An 18,114-nucleotide genomic window follows, 5' to 3' on the forward strand; every position below is an offset into this window, starting at 1 on the left:
TTCTTGGAGTTACCTTGCCTTTTATATTCCAGGTTTGTGACCCGTTTTATCGACCTGGATGGCCTGACGTGCATCCTGAACTTCCTGAAGAGCATGGACTACGACACCACCGAATCGCAGATCCACACGTCGCTGATCGGCTGCATCAAGGCTCTGATGAACAACTCGCAGGGCCGTGCCCACGTCCTTGCGCACTCCGAGAGCATCAATATCATCGCCCAGAGCCTGGCCACGGAAAACATTAAGACTAAGGTGGCAGTGCTGGAAATAATGGGTGCTGTTTGCCTTGTGCCTGGTGGACACAAAAAGATTCTGGAGGCCATGCTGCACTATCAACGCTTCGCCTGTGAGAGAACGCGCTTCCAGGTGGGTCATTGCTGATTTTCTTTTTTTTTTACGGTTCAATGCAGCAATATCTTTGGAAGATATTAAATGCTGGTTTATGGTCCATCGTTCCTCAGACACTTATAAATGAGCTGGACCGGAGCACGGGGAGATACAGGGACGAGGTCAACCTGAAAACAGCCATCATGTCCTTTATTAATGCTGTGCTGAGTCAAGGAGCTGGAGAGGTACATTGTTGAATTATTGGACTCATTTTATACTGGAGCATTTTTATCTAACAACTCATAAGATTTAACTCACTTTATTTGTTTTTCTCCTGAACAGACTAGTTTGGAATTTCGTATCCATCTCCGATATGAATTTCTTATGCTGGGAATTCAGCCTGTGATCGATAAGCTGCGATCACATGAAAACTCCACTTTAGACAGGTAAGATTCTGCCTCTCTCTTTAAAATGTGCAGTTTCAATAAAAATAAATATTAGTAATCAACAGTTTGAAATTTAAATAGAAATTTTGATGAAAATCTGAGACTCAAAGTTTTTCACATCAGGTTCCTTGGAAATGTGGAAATCCAAATCCTTATTCAGAATCCATTACCCTTAGCTTAAGCTGTAATGGGATTTCCCAGTAACCCTATTAGATAATGCATTAATATAAACAGTCCATGCAGGATAAGTACTTGAATGCATCATATTTGCAGCCTTTCAATATAATGAAATTGTTTTCTGTGACCCTCTCAGGCATTTAGACTACTTTGAGATGCTGCGGAACGAGGATGAGCTGGCTTTGTCGAAACGGTTCGAGTCGGTGAGGAAAAGAGCCGCCTACTCCTGCAAGTCTGAGTAAAGCGTTTTCTACACATTCAATATCCTGTTATGGTTTTTCTCTTTTAGGTACATATAGACACCAAAAGTGCCACACAAGTTTTTGATCTCATCCGCAAGAAGATGAACCTCACTGATGCATACCCGCACTTTATGTCTGTGCTTCATCACTGTCTGCTAATGCCACGTAAGTGTTTCTGTAAAAGGTAGGATTACACAGAGATAGTACCTATTTCTGTAGTATTTTTTTTTTTCATGAGGCTGCAAATAGCAGTCCAAAGGCAGCGGTATTACTCCCATACAGTGCACAGTGCTTGTACTCTCCAGTTTGGTGCCAAAAAAGATAAGAGTGTTGACTTTGTCCAGATTAGATGGTCCAGAAAATTGGATAAGGACATTCCCAGCCTAACCGAACACTATGCTCCTTTGGACCGTGATATTTACTTTGTCCAAGGGTTTTAGTAAAAAGGTTCCCACATTGTGCGTGAAAGAGCCTCTAAACAAATAAGTGTTTTATCTCATGTGTATTTTCTTTACTAATCAACTAACTTCAGTCAGCTTACTAAAAGAAATAGAAAAAAAAAACCTCTACTAGCCCTGCTATGCAGACTGGAAAAGTTGGATGCTAGTATTTTCCACAGTCTGAGTATTTATGGTACTTACATCTGAGAGATCCACCAGTCTATAAATTCTGGGCCCAGTGCTGGATTGGTGGATTGGTGGATTGGTGGAGTAAAGCGTGTATAGATAGATGTGTCCATCTATCTATACACCTATCCACTAATCTTTTTTACTGTCTGTATTTGTTGCAGGTTCTCTATTAAAAACAATATTCCGCTGTGAATTCATTGGAAAGTTTTGTATTTTGACTTTAAATATGTGAATATGGGAAATGAGTCTTAAAAAGTCCTGAAAGTAGATGTCTACAACCTTGGCTATTATTATTAAAAAGAAGAATGAGGGGCGTGCTTTGGTGGCGCAGGGGGTTAGCACGCCCCACGTTTGGAGGCCTTAGTCCTCGACGCGGACGTCGCGGGTTCGACTCCCGGTCCCGACGACCTTTGCCGCATGTCTTCCCCCCTCTCCTCACCCTCCTTCCTGTCTGCCTACTGTGGAAAAAATACGAGCCACTAGCGCCGCAAAAACTCTTCGGAGAAAAAAATATATATATATATAAAAAGAAGAATGAATCAATCACTAATTTGTAATATAATCCTCTGAAATAACACTGGACACAAATATAAATGTAACACTTGTTTTTCCTACCATTTTGTCATGAGCTGAACTCAATCTAATCAAAACTTTTTTTATATACACACAATAAACATATTTCTCTAAATTAATTTGTCTAAATTTGTTTGTAAGCACTTCTCATTTTGCAGAGATTATCCATCCCACTTCACAGGTGTGGCATAGTGAGATGATGATTAGACAGCATAATTATTGCACAGGTGTGCCTCAGACTGGCCACAATAAATGGCCACTCTGAAATGTGTGGTTTTGCTTTACTGGGAGGGTCAGAAAACCAGTCGGTATCTGGTGTGACCACCATTTGCCTCATACAGTCCAACACATTTGCTTCACATAGAGTTGATCAGGTTATTGATTCCACTCCTCTTCAATGACTGTGCAAAGTTGCTGGATATCGGTAGAAATTGCAACACGCTGATTCAGAGGATCCCGAAACTGCTCAATAGCTAACATGTCTGGTACGAATGCTGGCCATGCAAGAACTGGGATGTTTTCAGCTTTGATTAATTGTGTAAAGATCCTTACACAATTGACCCTCCCTGCGATGGTTTCTGACAGTTTCTGCAGAAATTCTTTGGTTATACAAAATGTTTGAAGCATTTGTCCTGGTTGCTCATCTCAGACAATTTTGGAGGTGATTTTTTTGGATGTGGAAGTCCTGTGCTGCTGTCGTTACAAGTGTTGATTATGGTAGTGAAGTGAACATTCAGTTCACAGTCTACGGCTCTGGTGGGCATTCCTGTGCTCCCTCAAAACCTGTGACATCTGTGGCATTGCGCTGTGAGATAAAGCTTCCCATTTCAGAATGGCCATTTATTGTGGCCAGTCTGAGACACGCCTCTGCAATAATCATGCTGTCTAATCAGCATCTTGATACGCCACACATGCAAGGTGAGATGGATTATCTGGGGAACAGAAACTTGCTCAATAACATAGATGTTGGGAGATTAGTGAACAATATTTTAGAAAAATGGATTTATTGCATACATAGAAAAAGTTGTGGATGTTTGAGTTCAATTCATGACAAACTTACACGTGTTGCATTTTATATTTTTGTTCATTGGAATATAAGGCATTTTTTCTGTGATGCCGTTAAAGAGTAAGAAATGGTTCAGGACTCTGACTGAAAGCTCCTTGTCTTCATTTCCAGACAAGAGAAGCGGAAACACGGTACAGTACTGGCTGCTGTTGGACCGGATCGTCCAGCAGATGGTCCTACAGAACGATAAAGGTCACGATCCAGACATCGCACCGCTGGAGAACTTTAATGTAAAGAATGTGGTCAGGATGTAAGTGCTCCGCTCATCATTTAACACAGAAATGAATGGGGACATGGAAGGAATTACATGACTGTGGGAGTGAGGAATGCACAAGAGTGCTGTGCTTGCTGACAAGCTGAAAGTCACAAAGTTTACAATGTTGGCTCCGGAGGGTTTCTTTTTAAAGTTCATCTGCGGGCTGCGATTAATTATCCGTTGTCATTTTGCTGCACAGGCTGGTCAATGAAAACGAGGTCAAACAGTGGAAAGAGCAGGCAGAGAAAATGAGGAAAGGTGCGTGAATTCCATGACTTCAAATCCAGATTGAACGAACTTGATATTAAGATTATTTCTCCACAACAGAACACCATGAGCTGCAGCAAAAGTTTGAGAAGAAAGAACGTGAATGTGACGCAAAGACACAGGAGAAAGAGGAGATGATGCAGACGCTCAACAAGATGAAAGAGAAGCTGGAAAAGGAGAGCAACGAACACAAGAATGTCAAACAGCAAGTGGCCGAACTTACGGCGCAACTGCATGAACTCAGCACCGTATGTTTATATCACTGTAAAATAAAGTGAAAAATCAGGTTTTTGTTTTTAAAAAAAGTCCTTTTACATCAATAACATAAGGTTGTTAATTAATTTTCTGTCGTTTTCATAGATGTGCAAAACGAGAGACTTGCATTTTAACCCACCTTTGTGTTTTCAATCTGTCCCTGCAGAGACAGGCAGCAGCTGTCGTTCCTGGAGGTCCTCCTCTTCCCCCAGGACCGCCTGGCAGCCCTCTGCCTCCTCCACCGATGCCACCATCATTTGCAGGCATGTGCCCCCCACCTCCTCCTCCTGGTGGTGCCATGCCTCCTCCACCTCCTCCGCCCCCTCCACCAGGTGGCCCTCCGCCTCCCCCTGGACGCGCACCCATGGGGGGCATCCCTCCACCACCAGGAGCCCCCCTGGGACCATCTTTGAAGAAGAAGAATATTCCTCAGCCATCCAATCCTCTCAAGTCTTTCAACTGGTCCAAGTTGGCTGAGGTGGGAGCAGTAAAGAGATTCAATGCCAAGTTTTTTGTAAATGAAATGACACGGGGTAAAATGTATAATTTCCTCTGCACAGAATAAGCTGGAGGGTACTGTGTGGATGGATGTGGACGATGCCAGAGTTTTTAAAGTCCTGGATCTGATGGACATAGAGAAGACATTCTCAGCATATCAGAGACAGCAGGTATGATTCAGGTTCAACTTTAATTAGACATGAACAGCAGATTTTTCTTTTTAATGTTCAGATTTTTGTTCTGCCATTTTTCACCTTTTCATCATCTAAGTTCCACAACTTTGATGCTTGAATCTTGCTGATCTTTTATATCTAAATTGATCATATGGTCTGTGTGACTGTATGTGCATGAGTTTAATCAGCACAATCAGCTTCCTGTTGATTTTTGTTTGTTTGTTTTGTTACTTTGCTTGAACTTGTTCACTTTTTATTACACGAGGACATCACTGTTAAATGTATTTTTTGGAGGATATGAGGTGACAGACCAACACAAATGGTACATTATTGCGAAGTGGAAGGAAAAGCATAATGTTAACTCAACACTTAAAAAAAACAGAACAAATGTGCCATACATTTGCATTCAGCCAGCCTGAGTAAATGCTTTGTAGATGCACTTTTCAAGACAGTAATAACTGTAGGTTTTTGGGAAATGTCTCTGCCAGTTTTTATGTACAGCTAGACTGTTTTTCCTTCTTTATGTTCAAAATGGCTCAATCTCTGTTGGACCAGATGGAAAGTGTCTGCAAATATCTTTTTTTTTTTTTTTTGCACAAAAAAAAAAATCAAAATTTTTGTTGAAAAATGTAAATTAGATATCTTTATTTGGGCTGGGCAATCCTAGAAAGGTGTTGTAGTATTGCCCTGTATTTATGAAGGTTATTTATTGATTACACAAACTTAACAGTGTTCTGTGTTTTTACATTTGAACTGATTGTTTTCGGTTTTGCCTTTTTTGCTGTGTGAAAATGCATGAATTAACTGTTTAGAATTGGCTTCCTTTTGGTTTTAGTTCTCTTTTGCTTTAATTTCTGCACATTACACATTGGTTTGTGGTGTGTGTTTTTTTTGTAAGAAATGCTGTTATGCATTTAAGCATGTTTAATACATTCAACATTGCATTGAGATTGCATGTAGAATGTAAGAACATAGGCTGAGTTTTGTTTTAGAAGTCAGTTATCAGCCTGATTAGATTTCACAGTGACCCAACATGGAGACAGCAGACAGACATTAATGTGACAATGACCACACATTGACCAATTGAACCACTCATCCCGTCTCACTGCTGCTCACCTCACTACTGATTCATTGTCACTGAAGTGCTGAATGAGCTCTGATTCATTTGCTGTCTGCTCTTATGGGCTGCAATCACGTAACTGCTTTACTCATTCTAATGAATGCTTCCATCTTCCCTGCTTCCTGCTGCATTTTAGGACTTCTTAATGATCAATAACAGCAAACAGGTGAGTTGATTTTTCTCTACAGTAAGTTTATAGTCTCATCCAGGTGTTGTAACTGTCTGCTTTCTGTCTCTAGTGTTGAGTATTTGGGATATTTGTTGTCTGTCTGTCATGTTTGTGATGTTATGAGCTCATTGTGTGTCTCCTACAAAGCCTTAGAGTTTTAGTCCCTCTTTTATGTTTTGTTGTGTTTCTTCTCACTGGCTTAATACTGCCCAGTTGTTTATGGGATTTATAATTAAAAAGTCCCTGGTTTATCATTTCCATGGGAAGGCAAGCACGATCCTCCTCTCTTTCGTTCAGAACCACACCTACCACCTCTGCAACAAAACGTTTTCTCACAATCTGGAAGTTTCCAAAAAATATTGGCGGTTTCTGCATCTCTACGTCCAGTTTCAGCTTTGCTTTGGAGGAGGAAACACCATTAGTGTTGTCACCAGCCTGTCATTGTTAATATTTTTCATTTTGTATTTGCACTGCATTCTGAAGAGCTTGCATCTGTTATGTGTCTTTGCAAAAATCGCAGTTTGGAGGTTTTCGTGCTTAATCTTAGCTTGGAGCATTGTATAAGCCACAGACTTGAACATAGTGCTGAGTTTTCCTATTCTTTCCTCTTTTTTTTGTTTTCCTGGAAAAGTGAGGATTAATCACTTCAGCATCCTTGCTGGCAAAGCAGTGGCAGGACCCCCCATGAATAGTAGTTGCAGACAGTCTGTTGAACTTTCTGCTTCACATTTTCTGTTTTCTAAGCCACACCAGATCCCAAGAACCACTCATTATGACTAAGCAGCCACTGCTGCTACCAGGCCATTCACGCCAGATATGCTACCAGCAGGATAATGAACCACCTCAAAAGTTTAGTGCATGCTAAACAAAGTCTGGGACCTATCACCTTAACTCTTATAATCCAGCATAATGGGGAGCGCACTGTGTTCTTGGCGCACCACAGAAGACCCCTATAAGGCTATCAACTTTCTGCCAGATTTTTAGTATTTTTCTGATCTTGTGGTGTAGTCTTAGTTTGGTGGAAAAGGGGCTTAATCAGTGTTTTGCTTCAGTGTGTCACCTGCCGAAATAGTTTACTATAGCTCTAATCTTAACTCTAAACAGAAAGAAGCAGAAGACGACACCTTGAGCTCTAAGAAAGTCAAGGAGCTGTCAGTCATTGATGGTCGTCGGGCTCAAAACTGCAACATCCTGCTCTCACGGTGAGTTCAGACGAAACCGTCACGCTGAGTGGAAACAAAGCGTGTTTCCAACTGACTCACTTGTTGTGTACTGCAGACTGAAGCTCTCGAATGAGGAGATTAAGAGAGCCATTCTTACCATGGATGAGCATGAGGACCTTCCTAAAGACATGCTGGAGCAGGTATGGACATGGAAGCACAGACGTATCGAGCAAGAAACGCCCGTATTGTATTGTACACATTTACTGCCTTACTGCCAAATTGTAAATATCCTCCTTTTGCTCGATCAGTTGCTGAAGTTTGTTCCTGAGAAGAGCGATGTGGATCTCCTGGAGGAGCACAAGCATGAGCTGGATCGCATGGCCAAACCTGACCGCTTCCTCTATGAGATGAGCAGGTAATTACATTTGCTGCCTGCAGGATCCTCTTAACTTTGAGAGCCGGGAGCTTCAGGTTGGTGTGGCTCAAACAATAGTCTTTGTTGCAGAGACCACAAATAAATAAAACAACACATGGGTTTCTACTTAGGAGGGAACAATAGCTGAGTGTGAATCTCAACTTCTAAATTTGGGGGATGATTACGGTAAATAGAAACAACAATGTAGTAAGAGTATTTGTATCCCCAGTTTGCAATCAAAGTAATGCAAGCTGTAAAAAAACAAAGAACATATAACATGTAATAGCTGCAGAATATATACATTTTTTCAAACAGATGTTAAGAAAGGCTAAAAGGGATTGTTAAAATATAAAGTTTTGTATTTTTATTTTAAGAATCTGTCAACTTTTCATAGAGACTTGAAAGAACTATGCATGTCACTGTGGTTGTCATAAGCTTCGGATTCTGTAGTTTATTGCTCTTATGAACCCTGCCAAAAATACTTCCACTACCACAAATCTTATGTCATTAAGTGAGATGAATAGTTTTGGTTTTATAAAGGGTCTGTTTTGTGGCTTTTCAGTAAATCTATTTATTTCCCTATTCATATTTAATTTCGCCTGCTCTTCATCTTCCTTTCAGAATAAACCACTACCAGCAGAGGCTTCAGTCGTTGTACTTCAAGAAGAAGTTTGCAGAGAGGATTGCTGAGATCAAACCCAAAATTGAAGGTGAGCAAAGCCTTAGAATGAGATTTAACTTGACTCGGTCATATTAATTGGCATCCCTGGTAAAGAAGTGCCTTTAGAATTAATTAATCTCTTATTGCAGTAGCATAAACCTAAAATAAAAAGTTGGTTGGGGGTGATGCAAGAAAAACACCTTGGGTTATCTTGCACTGGGACTATAACTGGAACTGTGTATATCAGTAAGATGAGACTAAGCCCCTTTTCAGATTTTTTTTTTTTCATGGTGTTCTGTATATGTGTTCTTTATAGCTTGTGATTAACTAAAAGAAATAAAGTTGACCCACCAATATTCTGCCATGGGGCCCCTCTAGTGGTAGCTGTAAATCTGTAACTACTATGAAGTACTGTATATGTGTAATTGCTAAGGGGTAAAATGGTAGAGTGAACGATGAGTGATGCTGTGGGCCTGTTTCTCTTTCAAAGGCTCTTGGAATGTTGTTAGCATACATCTCATCATCGACTCTATGAAATACCAGGGCATTTGGAGTGAGAATATCTGATGGCCTCTGCCAAACAAAACATAAAAAGGCAGTGGTAGGGGTTTTCTGGATTAAAATGTGGCCAAATTAACACAAAAACTGTTCACCGGAAACAAAATCAACATAATTCTGTGTGTCCATCTCAGTCCCCCAAACTGAAGCAGGAGTAAAAACGGCATCAGAAAGGATCCATGAGCCTGGACTTTCTCTCCTAAACAGAAATCCCCTCTCTCTGTAAGATGCAACCTTGTGAAATGTTATAGGAGACCAAGTGCTGTCCTATTTGCAAATGGGACTGTATAAAGTGTTAACAGCTGGAGAAAATAAATGTGCTCAATATAAAGGTGGGATTTTTTTCAGTGTGGGATCATAATACTTCAATAAAAACTATGATTTGTTTTAGGCTTTTTCCATATTTTTACCAGGGTTGCCAGTAAAAATGTCTGGATTTTTTTTTTTAATTCACACTCCTGTCATTTTGAAGAACGCTTCCCATTTCTTTGTTTTAGGTCTTACTAAGGCTTCCAAGGAGATATTACACAGTAGAAACCTGAAGCAGCTGTTGGAGGTGGTCCTTGCTTTTGGAAACTACATGAACAAGGGTCAGAGAGGCAACGCTTACGGCTTTAAAGTGTCTTCACTCAACAAGATTGCCGATACCAAATCCAGCATTGACAAGTAAGTTTGTCAGCCATACCACTGACGACATCTAAGTAGGATAAGGAACTGAGAATGTTTTATTCTTCTGGTAAAGCTTCATTAATCAAATACAGCACACTTACTCATTCTTTTGTGCCTCTTTAACTCAGGAATATAACTCTGCTGCACTACCTGATCACCATCCTAGAGAAGAAATACCCCAAAGTCCTCAAGTTCCAGGATGATCTGCAGAGCGTCTCAGAGGCAGCTAAAGTCAAGTATGTAAAAACTATATACATTTTATTTTATTTTGGCTAAATTGTTCATAAAAATGTTTTTTTGGACTACTGATGAACCCTGGATAGTTTCATCAAGGATTAACGTCTTGCTCTGATTTTTTGTATTTAGACAGAGTTTGAGTTGCATTACTGTAGTGCTCTATGTCCACACCATTACAAGTAAAACACACAATAATTGTGTAGAAAACTAAGACTTTCAACTTCCTCCATTCACCGTGATTATGTTTTACTGCACGAATTACTAATTTAAAGTGCTTTTGTGACAGAATAACAGTTGTAAAAAGCAAAAAAAAAACAAAGCATAAATTATATCATTTATGTATAAAGAGAAATTTGAGATTTTTTTTCACTTTTGTCACTGAGATCATTTAAATCTCTGGGTATAGTCCTCATCCATTAGGTTTCAAAGCTAATACCTTTCTATTAAGGATATAGTTAAGGAAGCATCCAATCTTCACAGTCTGCTATTAGACTGGTTTTAAAGATGATCACTCACTCTGTGATCAATTATCCACTTTCTCTGTTTTAATACAGCATGACAGAGCTGGAAAAAGACATTGGCAACCTGCGCAGTGGCTTAAAAAGTGTTGAGAGCGTGAGTCAAACATTCATCTCACTATTACAGCAGTTACATAATTTTAAATACACGTTGCTCAATTTACGTTTTATTTTTTTATTTTACTCTTACAGGAGCTGGACTTCCAGAAGAATCGCCCGCAGGAAGTAGGTGACAAGTTTGTGTCAGTGGTGAGCCAGTTCATCACCGTGGCCAGCTTCAGCTTCTCCGACGTGGAAGACTCTCTCGCCGAAGCCAAAGAACTGGTGAGTCGATCAGAAAGGGTTGATTTCTGGAGAGAACCACATGTGAGCTGACAGGAGTGCATCACTGTCACTCCAAGACCTACGGGCTGAAAGCTCTCTTCTGGTTTCCTCTCGGCACAGCTGTTCCTACACGTCTCATTGACCCCCATCAGTCACCTCTGTAGGAAAGCGAACAGCAGGGGGGAAGCGTCTCAGCTTCCTGCTGCAGGACCCCTCGCACTTTTTATTGGGTCCAAGAAACAGGAGCACAAGTCTAGGATCATTTCACGCTGTGGAATTATACCTGCCAGCTGCATAAACATGATATTTCATGGATGCTTTTTCTTCCTTAAAGTAAAGCACCAGTGTTAAATAACAGAAGAAACTTTAGTTTATTGCGTTGATTAAAGTATTACTGCGTAAAGCCTGAGCATGTTTTCCCTTTTTATCTGAGATTATGACATCAGACTATTGGATTTATATCTGTTTTGCACATAAAAGTGCATTTAAAGTATCAATATGCTGCACTTTATTTAGTTCTTTAAGATGTTAGAAAGACGACCAAAATGATGAAGTGACCCTTTAAAAGCATCTTTGATCTACCTTATGGTTTTCCTGTCAGAGCTGCTGTAAACATCTCGTTTTTAAAGGTATATATTCTCAGCGTGACCTCGCATCTGGACGCTCTCCTTTCAAACACCCAACAAACACTTTGCCTTAATTTGGGCTCTGGTTCCAGCCCCCGAACTCTGCTCTAATCAGTAGCCAGTCATATCTAAGCTAACTTGGGCTTCAAAGCTCCCGACTTCTGCTGCCGTGCTCCAATTTCAAAGAAGCCGAAGACTTAACGAGTCGCCTGTAAACCGGTAAAAGACAGAGGAAGACGTGCTTCTGCTGACTGCCGCAGTAAATCTAATCCCCTGTGCCGCTCTCTGTGTTCTTCTTCGCTTTGGTCCTGCAGTTCCTGAGGGCAGTGAAGCACTTTGGGGAGGATGCCAGCAAGATGCAGCCAGATGAGTTCTTTGGCATCTTTGACCAGTTCCTGCAGTCGTTCACAGAGGCTCAGCAGGAAAACGAGAACATAAGGAAACGCAAGGAAGAGGAGGAGCGCAGGGCCAAAATGGAAGCTCAGGTGTGTGACATTGTTGACTGCAAAGGTTTGTTTTAGGGGCATTTATGAACCGTTTACATTTCTACTCAGAAGTCTGAATGCACATTTGTACTTTTATGACAGTTTCGATTTTTTTCAAGGGTGAAAAGTTCAACAACCAGGTGCACAAGTTTTAATTTTTGTAAATTTTCTCTTATCTGCAAGGGTCAGACATAGAGATTCAGTTTAAATCTTTAAAAGCCCCAGATTAACATGATTAAGAGAACACCAAGTTGCCAAATTGCTGTGCATAAACGGATATATTGGCAGCAATGTAATAATTGAAGGAAGAGAGGAGAAAAGAAACCTGTTCATCGAGTCAGCTGTTGCTAATTTAGTTTCAGCAGATGACTGAAAACAATTGAAACTGTTCTACAGGTTTTATGTGCAGGTAAACCAACACTTTATTAGATCTAAAGCAGTGCTGTGCTGGAAAGTTAAGGAGAATCCACTTAGAGAGATTTATAAATGAACTGCTTGTTCCTGTGTGTCACCAGCTGAAAGAACAGAGAGAGAAAGAACGCAAGGCCCGGAAAGCAAAAGCAAACGGAGAGGAAGACGGCGGCGAGTTTGATGACCTGGTGTCTGCGTTGCGGTCAGGCGAAGTGTTTGACAAGGACCTGTCCAAGATGAAACGCAACCGCAAACGGATCAACAACCAGAGCACGGACTCGAGCAGGGAGCGGCCAGTCACGAAGCTCAACATCTAAAACGTCCGTCCCCGCTCGCTTGTTTTTCCTCTTCAGCATCGGTTTGCCGTTGGGTCAAACTGACCTCCACATTCCTCTGCACCTTCATCCACCACCACCCAGATAGGCTTAAATAAATCATGACCTCGTTGCAGAGCCATGCACTACACAACACATTCAGTAACTTGTTTTTCTTTTTTTTAATCTTATTCTGTTAGATTGCCATACGAGAGGGGGCGGAAACCAAACGCTGATAAAACTTTGACCAAATCAGATCAGTTTGTTCAGACGAAGCTGGAGACCAGCCTCCCTCCAGGTGTGGGAGATGCTTGTGGTTGTTTGATAAGATCCCTTTTCGTGCTGCTTTTCTACATCAGAATCTATGCACAAACTGAAACGTGCAGCTTTTAGACTCATTCAGAGCTGGGAGAGGCCATTTTGTACAGACTGATTTCATAGATCGAAAGGCGGTCAGGTTCAGCTACCTGAGGTGTCCCAGACAGACTTGATGCTCTGCTGCTGCAGAAACATCACAGGACTGAGACTCTGCGTTATTTGGACACAAACTGAAAGTAATAGAGAAGCAGGGATTTTTCTATTCATTACTGACGGGGAGCATTTATTATATATATGTGTGTGTATATGTTTCATTTGAACATTCTCCTGTTAAGAGCTGGCCTTGACTGTGTTGGTTTTTCTTTGTTGGGTGGGGTACTCTCACAACCTGCAGCCTCTCAACATGTGTGAACACTCATGTCATAAACAGCATATATCCAAATATAAGGGTGTGTGCTTGCACACACATACACACATAGAAATGTATGATTCTTATGCTAAATGCCATTTTAAGAACAGAAAACAATTCTTGAAATATATTTCCCTACCCATAATGAGAGTTGCCCCACTTTAATGTCTTTATTTGTACAAATTAAGTATGTTTTCAGCACACTGGCTGGATTTACACTGCATTTAAAAACCCACGTATAGGTAACTACGTATTTGAATTTCAGCTTTGTGAATCTATCCAGCGTCAAAACATCCCCACTCAAGTTTTATAATTTAAATACTGCCTTCCATTTGATCGGATATTAATAATAATAATAATAATAATAATAATAAATGGGAGAAATTACGTTTGAGTTTTGTGTTTATTCAACTTTAACATTTGTTTTGGTTAAAAATCTGTAGCTGAGATGCTCATATCAACCTGACCTCTGGCTCCATCTACTGGTCGATTCACTGCATTTTCTAATTTACCCACAGGATTTAACTTTTTTTTTTTTTTTTGCTAAATTGCTTTTTGTCACTTTATTTTAATGATAAATCCAAACATTTGCTGCTTGTATCTTCTCGGTGCATGCCTGTAATATTCCAAACACTTTCACCATGAATGAAGTGAAATCCCCTTTGTCGACGACAACGTTCACTTCAGCAGAAACCCGTGGGTCAGCTCGTCTTGCGGCTCCTGGACGAAGCGTGAAACTCCGGTGTAGAAGGCACGGCCGGCTACTTCCACCACAACTGCCCTGAAGTCTCCGCATCTGGTCTCCTGAAGAGAAACGGAAACGTCAAGAGTTCACCTCAGACTGCTGGGGAAAAGGTTTGTGGGGGTCGACACAGGAGCCGACATCGGCTCATAAATCAGGTTAAAGCTCAGCTGAAGAGTCAGAACTGATGGTTTTACATAAAAATAAAGAGAGCTTAGTTTTGCTCATGTAGTGAACCTTGAGTCAAAGATGGTAAGAGCCAAAAATGAGGAAACAAATTAAAAATGTGATTTTAGATCCATTTGAATCTGTCCAATGTTATTTCAAGTTGCTGGTAACCTTTGGTTGGTGGGGACAGAAAGAGAGCTAAAATCTACCATATAGATTTTTTTCTTTATTTTTATTTTTTTATGTATTTTGGATTTATGTCAACTTAAATATCTAGAAACAACGGGCCATTTACAGCGTTGATTTAGCGTGAATATAGTAGACAATTTTTTGCTTAAACATGAAACGGTTTAAGTTCTTAAAGTAATTTCGTTAAACTTTGTATAATTGTCTTTCCTCTTTACAACTATGCACTAAATTGTTTTTTTGCCAACGACATAAAATGCTAATAGAATAAACTGACGATTGTGGTTATAATGTGACAAAATGTAGAATTGTTAAGAGTGTGAATACTTTTGCATAGAACTGTATCTAGATAAAGATTTCTCATACCTCAACAGCTTTTCCTGTAAACTGGGATCCGGTGGCGCCGCTCTGAAACGTCCTGGTCTGGTTCAGCTGGATGAGACCTTTGTGGTACTGAAGAGCAACTCGAGCTGTAACACCTGAACCAGTAGGGCTTCGGTCCACCTGGTGGGAGACGGGGGCAGCACCGATTATATGTTTAGGAATGTGTGTTTTAACTCACTGCAGAGGTGAGAGTTTAAATGTGATATTTGCAAAAACCAGAGACTGGAGGGGTGGAGAATGGAAAAACAAGATGGGTGGACGGATTGGTGGATAGAAAAATGGATGATGTGAAGCTGGTTTTTCCAGATTGTGCAGGTACCCTGAACATACCTGAGCTTCGGCGAACACGCAGATGTTGGCGGTGGGCTCAGGTGAGAACTGGTCTCTGCCGTCTGTGAGGATGGTGCCGTAAAGGAACGCCAGGTCGTCGCTGACTGGATGGTGCAGCTTCACCTACCAAGGAGAAGAGAAAGAAGAAGGAGAATGTGGACAAGCTCGTAAATGGCATGCGCATGAAAAGAAAGCACTCTTTCTATTAGCATCCCTGTGGCTGACCAGACTGTTTCCTTTTGAAGTGTAAAAGGAGAAAGTTTCCTACCTGGGATTTAATAGCTCTGGTCACCGCCGTTGCTGCGTCCACCAGATCCCTAGTCCTGGACTGCTTCACATCCAGACCAAACCTCTGTGCATCAATAAAGGCGTAAAAAGCTCCCCCGTAGCTGATGTCCACCGTCACCTCACCAAACCCCTCTACTGTCACCGTCACATCTGGTGTAAAGTCATTTATTCAGCCCTGTGGGATATAAAACCACCTGACCACAATTTGAGTGTAAATAAAAAAACAAAAAAACGACCTCCCACCTGTTGCAAAGGCAAACGCCGGCACACTCAGAAACCTCACCGCTCCTGTTTTACCAGCAGAGTACTCCACAAAAGCCTTCACCAGCCCACAGGGGCAGTGGATGTTCACCTGCGTCTCCGGCGACCGCGGCTCCTTCACCAGCTTGTAGTCCACGGCGAAGCGACCCAGGGCGATGACGGCGTGTCCGCACATCGTGCTGTAGCCCTCGTTGTGCATGAATAGCACCCCCAGGTCGGCCTCGGGCATCTCGCTGTCCACGATCAAGGCCCCGTACATGTCGTAGTGACCCCGGGGCTCGAACATCAGCACCTTCCTGAGGTGGTCCAGGTGCTCGCGGGCGTACCTGCGCTTTGAGAGCACACTGTCACCTCTGACCTCTGGGTAGCCAGCAACAACGATGCGGAGAGGTTCCCCTCCTGTGTGCATGTCGACCACAGACAGCTCGACTCCCTCATGAGGGGGAAGCTGCAGCTCCATCTCTGAACTGCTCAAAGAAATAAAAATGCACGTAAGGTTTCAGCATCATTTGGACCTGATAAAAGTTTATCAGGTCCTCCTCACACCAAAGGAGGAAGGAAAATAATACACGATGTCACCAAATAATAGAGTCCACCCTTATGTAGTTTATCTCAGTGTAATTCCAGATGTTCTGTGAAACTTTCAGAGGTTTGAGAACAGTAGTGGACATACAGCATCCTGAAGACCAAGGGACACATAGAGGCCAGCTGAAAAGTTCTGCAGAAGTTTAAAGCAAGGTTCAAATCTTGGAATATTGGCTTGTCTTGGAATAATATTCCAAGATTTGAACGTCCCACAAAGCCTCGTTTAGGAGTTTAGTTCAGATGAAAGTATATTTAGGACTTGGACACTCTGTACATTCTGTTTGAGCTTGAGCTGCTTTGCCAGGAGAATCTGTAAACATTTCCACCTGTAGATGTGCAAAGCTGGTGGACATTCACAGAAAAAAACTAAAGCTGTAATAGAAGCAAAAGGCAGCTTTAAAAAAATGCAGACTAAACTTTTTGCTATTGCTATTTGTATCAAAGAATAGATTAAATGTAAAACATGCGTATTTTACATTGACTTTACTTAAATCCCAAACAAAATACTGTGCTTTGGTCCCGATGATTCTTAGTTCAAGACCTGCATGGTTTTAAATTTTCACAAGGATAACTGACTATGTGGTATTTGTAGAAGTTCGAGCGTTAAGATTCCCAGTTGCTTGGATGGTGCAATGGATAAAGACTGTGCTTTGGTCCCGATGATTCTTAGTTCAAGACCTGCATGGTGTTAAATTTTCACAAGGAAAACTGACTATGTGGTATTTGTAGAAGTTCGAGCATCAAGGTTGCCAGTTGCTTCAATGGCACACTGGATAAAGACTGTTCTTTGGTCCCGATGATTCTTAGTTCATGACCTGCATGGTTTTAAATTTTCAAAAGGAAAACTGACTATGTGGTATTTGTAGAAGTTCGAGCGTCAAGGTTGCCAGTTGCTTGAATGGCACACAGGATAAAGACTGTTCTTTGGTCCCAATGATTCTTAGTTCAAGACATGCATGGTGTTTAATTTTCACAAGGATAACTGACTATGTGGTATTTGTAGAAGTTCGAGCGTCAAGGTTGCCAGTTGCTTGGATGGCACGCTGGATAAAGACAGTTCTTTGGTCCTGATGATTCTTAGTTCAAGACCTGCATGGTTTTAAATTTTCACAAGGAAAACTGACTATGTGGTATTTGTAGAAGTTCAAGCATCAAAGTTGCCAGTTGCTTGAATGGCACACTGGATAAAGACTGTGCTTTGGTCCCGATGATTCTTAGTTCAAGACCTGCATGGTGTTAAATTTTCACAAGGATAACTGACTATGTGGTATTTGTAGAAGTTCGAGCATCAAGGTTGCCAGTTGCTTCAATGGCACACTGGATAAAGACTGTGCTTTGGTCCCGATGATTCTTAGTTCAAGACATGCATGGTGTTAAATTTTCACAAGGATAACTGACTATGTGGTATTTGTAGAAGTTCGAGCATCAAGGTTGCCAGTTGCTTCAATGGCACACTGGATAAAGACTGTGCTTTGGTCCCGATGATTCTTAGTTCAAGACCTGCATGGTGTTAAATTTTCAAAGTCCGTTCATTGTGTTAATGAACGTCGATGCGTCAGCGAGCGGTACACCTACGGTACGGTGAGCTCCGGTCTGGAACCGTCACAGCAGTGGCAAAACAGTGTGCAGTGTTGACACACATCAACAAACTGTCGAGTTGAAAGTCAAATTATGTGCAAAACACTTGTTCTCTAAAACTCTGCCACGTTTCTATTCTTTTGGCGCGGTTCATCCCTCTCCTTCCTGTCTCTCTTTTTTTTCCTCTCCTATCCTTCCTGACCCTCAGCCAACCACGGACCAGTCAAGTTCCTTTGCTCTACCCCACTTCCTCTTACAAACATGAGCCCTTTCAAAATAAAATATG

At 41.4% G+C, this 18,114-nt stretch overlaps 2 protein-coding genes across 5 annotated transcripts in view; one reads left to right on the forward strand and one right to left on the reverse strand.

Annotated features, from left to right (window-relative positions):
• Nucleotides 1-13,693, forward strand: part of daam1b (dishevelled associated activator of morphogenesis 1b) — a 48,918-nt gene extending 35,225 nt beyond the window's left edge. For 2 of the 3 annotated variants that reach the window (XM_032585212.1, XM_032585211.1), the window contains exons 6-26: nucleotides 33-366; nucleotides 462-572; nucleotides 670-773; nucleotides 1,087-1,153; nucleotides 1,240-1,357; nucleotides 3,572-3,710; nucleotides 3,916-3,974; nucleotides 4,044-4,231; nucleotides 4,405-4,716; nucleotides 4,799-4,906; nucleotides 6,166-6,195; nucleotides 7,303-7,400; nucleotides 7,477-7,561; nucleotides 7,670-7,776; nucleotides 8,398-8,486; nucleotides 9,493-9,661; nucleotides 9,793-9,900; nucleotides 10,456-10,516; nucleotides 10,612-10,743; nucleotides 11,684-11,854; nucleotides 12,370-13,693. In XM_032585212.1, the coding sequence (XP_032441103.1) occupies nucleotides 33-366; nucleotides 462-572; nucleotides 670-773; nucleotides 1,087-1,153; nucleotides 1,240-1,357; nucleotides 3,572-3,710; nucleotides 3,916-3,974; nucleotides 4,044-4,231; nucleotides 4,405-4,716; nucleotides 4,799-4,906; nucleotides 6,166-6,195; nucleotides 7,303-7,400; nucleotides 7,477-7,561; nucleotides 7,670-7,776; nucleotides 8,398-8,486; nucleotides 9,493-9,661; nucleotides 9,793-9,900; nucleotides 10,456-10,516; nucleotides 10,612-10,743; nucleotides 11,684-11,854; nucleotides 12,370-12,582 (2,803 nt within the window). In that variant the 3' untranslated portion in view covers nucleotides 12,583-13,693. The remainder of the gene's footprint in view (nucleotides 1-32; nucleotides 367-461; nucleotides 573-669; nucleotides 774-1,086; nucleotides 1,154-1,239; nucleotides 1,358-3,571; nucleotides 3,711-3,915; nucleotides 3,975-4,043; nucleotides 4,232-4,404; nucleotides 4,717-4,798; nucleotides 4,907-6,165; nucleotides 6,196-7,302; nucleotides 7,401-7,476; nucleotides 7,562-7,669; nucleotides 7,777-8,397; nucleotides 8,487-9,492; nucleotides 9,662-9,792; nucleotides 9,901-10,455; nucleotides 10,517-10,611; nucleotides 10,744-11,683; nucleotides 11,855-12,369) is intronic. The other variant, XM_032585213.1, reaches the window with a different exon arrangement.
• A 112-nt stretch (nucleotides 13,694-13,805) lies between these two features.
• Nucleotides 13,806-18,114, reverse strand: l3hypdh (trans-L-3-hydroxyproline dehydratase). 2 transcript variants are annotated; one of them, XM_032585215.1, is made up of 6 exons: nucleotides 17,826-18,114; nucleotides 15,648-16,132; nucleotides 15,385-15,554; nucleotides 15,117-15,239; nucleotides 14,769-14,906; nucleotides 13,806-14,110 (listed from the first exon to the last, which is right to left on the reverse strand). In XM_032585215.1, the coding sequence occupies exons 2-6, from the start codon at nucleotides 16,123-16,125 to the stop codon at nucleotides 13,985-13,987; spliced, it is 1,035 nt and encodes a 344-aa protein (XP_032441106.1). In that variant the 5' UTR covers nucleotides 16,126-16,132; nucleotides 17,826-18,114; the 3' UTR covers nucleotides 13,806-13,984. The 2 variants fall into 2 exon arrangements, with proteins under 2 accessions (XP_032441106.1, XP_032441105.1); XM_032585214.1 differs by lacking the exon at nucleotides 17,826-18,114 and having other exon boundaries at nucleotides 15,648-16,982.

Source organism: Xiphophorus hellerii, chromosome 15 (genome assembly GCF_003331165.1).
Source record: "Xiphophorus hellerii strain 12219 chromosome 15, Xiphophorus_hellerii-4.1, whole genome shotgun sequence".
NCBI lineage: Eukaryota > Metazoa > Chordata > Actinopteri > Cyprinodontiformes > Poeciliidae > Xiphophorus > Xiphophorus hellerii.

What these genes read in the sequence shown, in the direction of transcription:
- l3hypdh (XM_032585215.1), bottom strand. Translation starts at nt 16,125, where the DNA reads ATGGAGCTGCAGCTTCCCCCTCATGAGGGAGTCGAGCTGTCTGTGGTC. An exon ending in GGCGTTTGCCTTTGCAACAG is followed by an intron (nt 15,555 to 15,647) that starts GTGGGAGGTCGT and finishes ACTTTACACCAG; the next exon opens with ATGTGACGGTGACAGTAGAG. An exon ending in TTACAGGAAAAGCTGTTGAG is followed by an intron (nt 14,111 to 14,768) that starts GTATGAGAAATC and finishes GTTTCTCTTCAG; the next exon opens with GAGACCAGATGCGGAGACTT.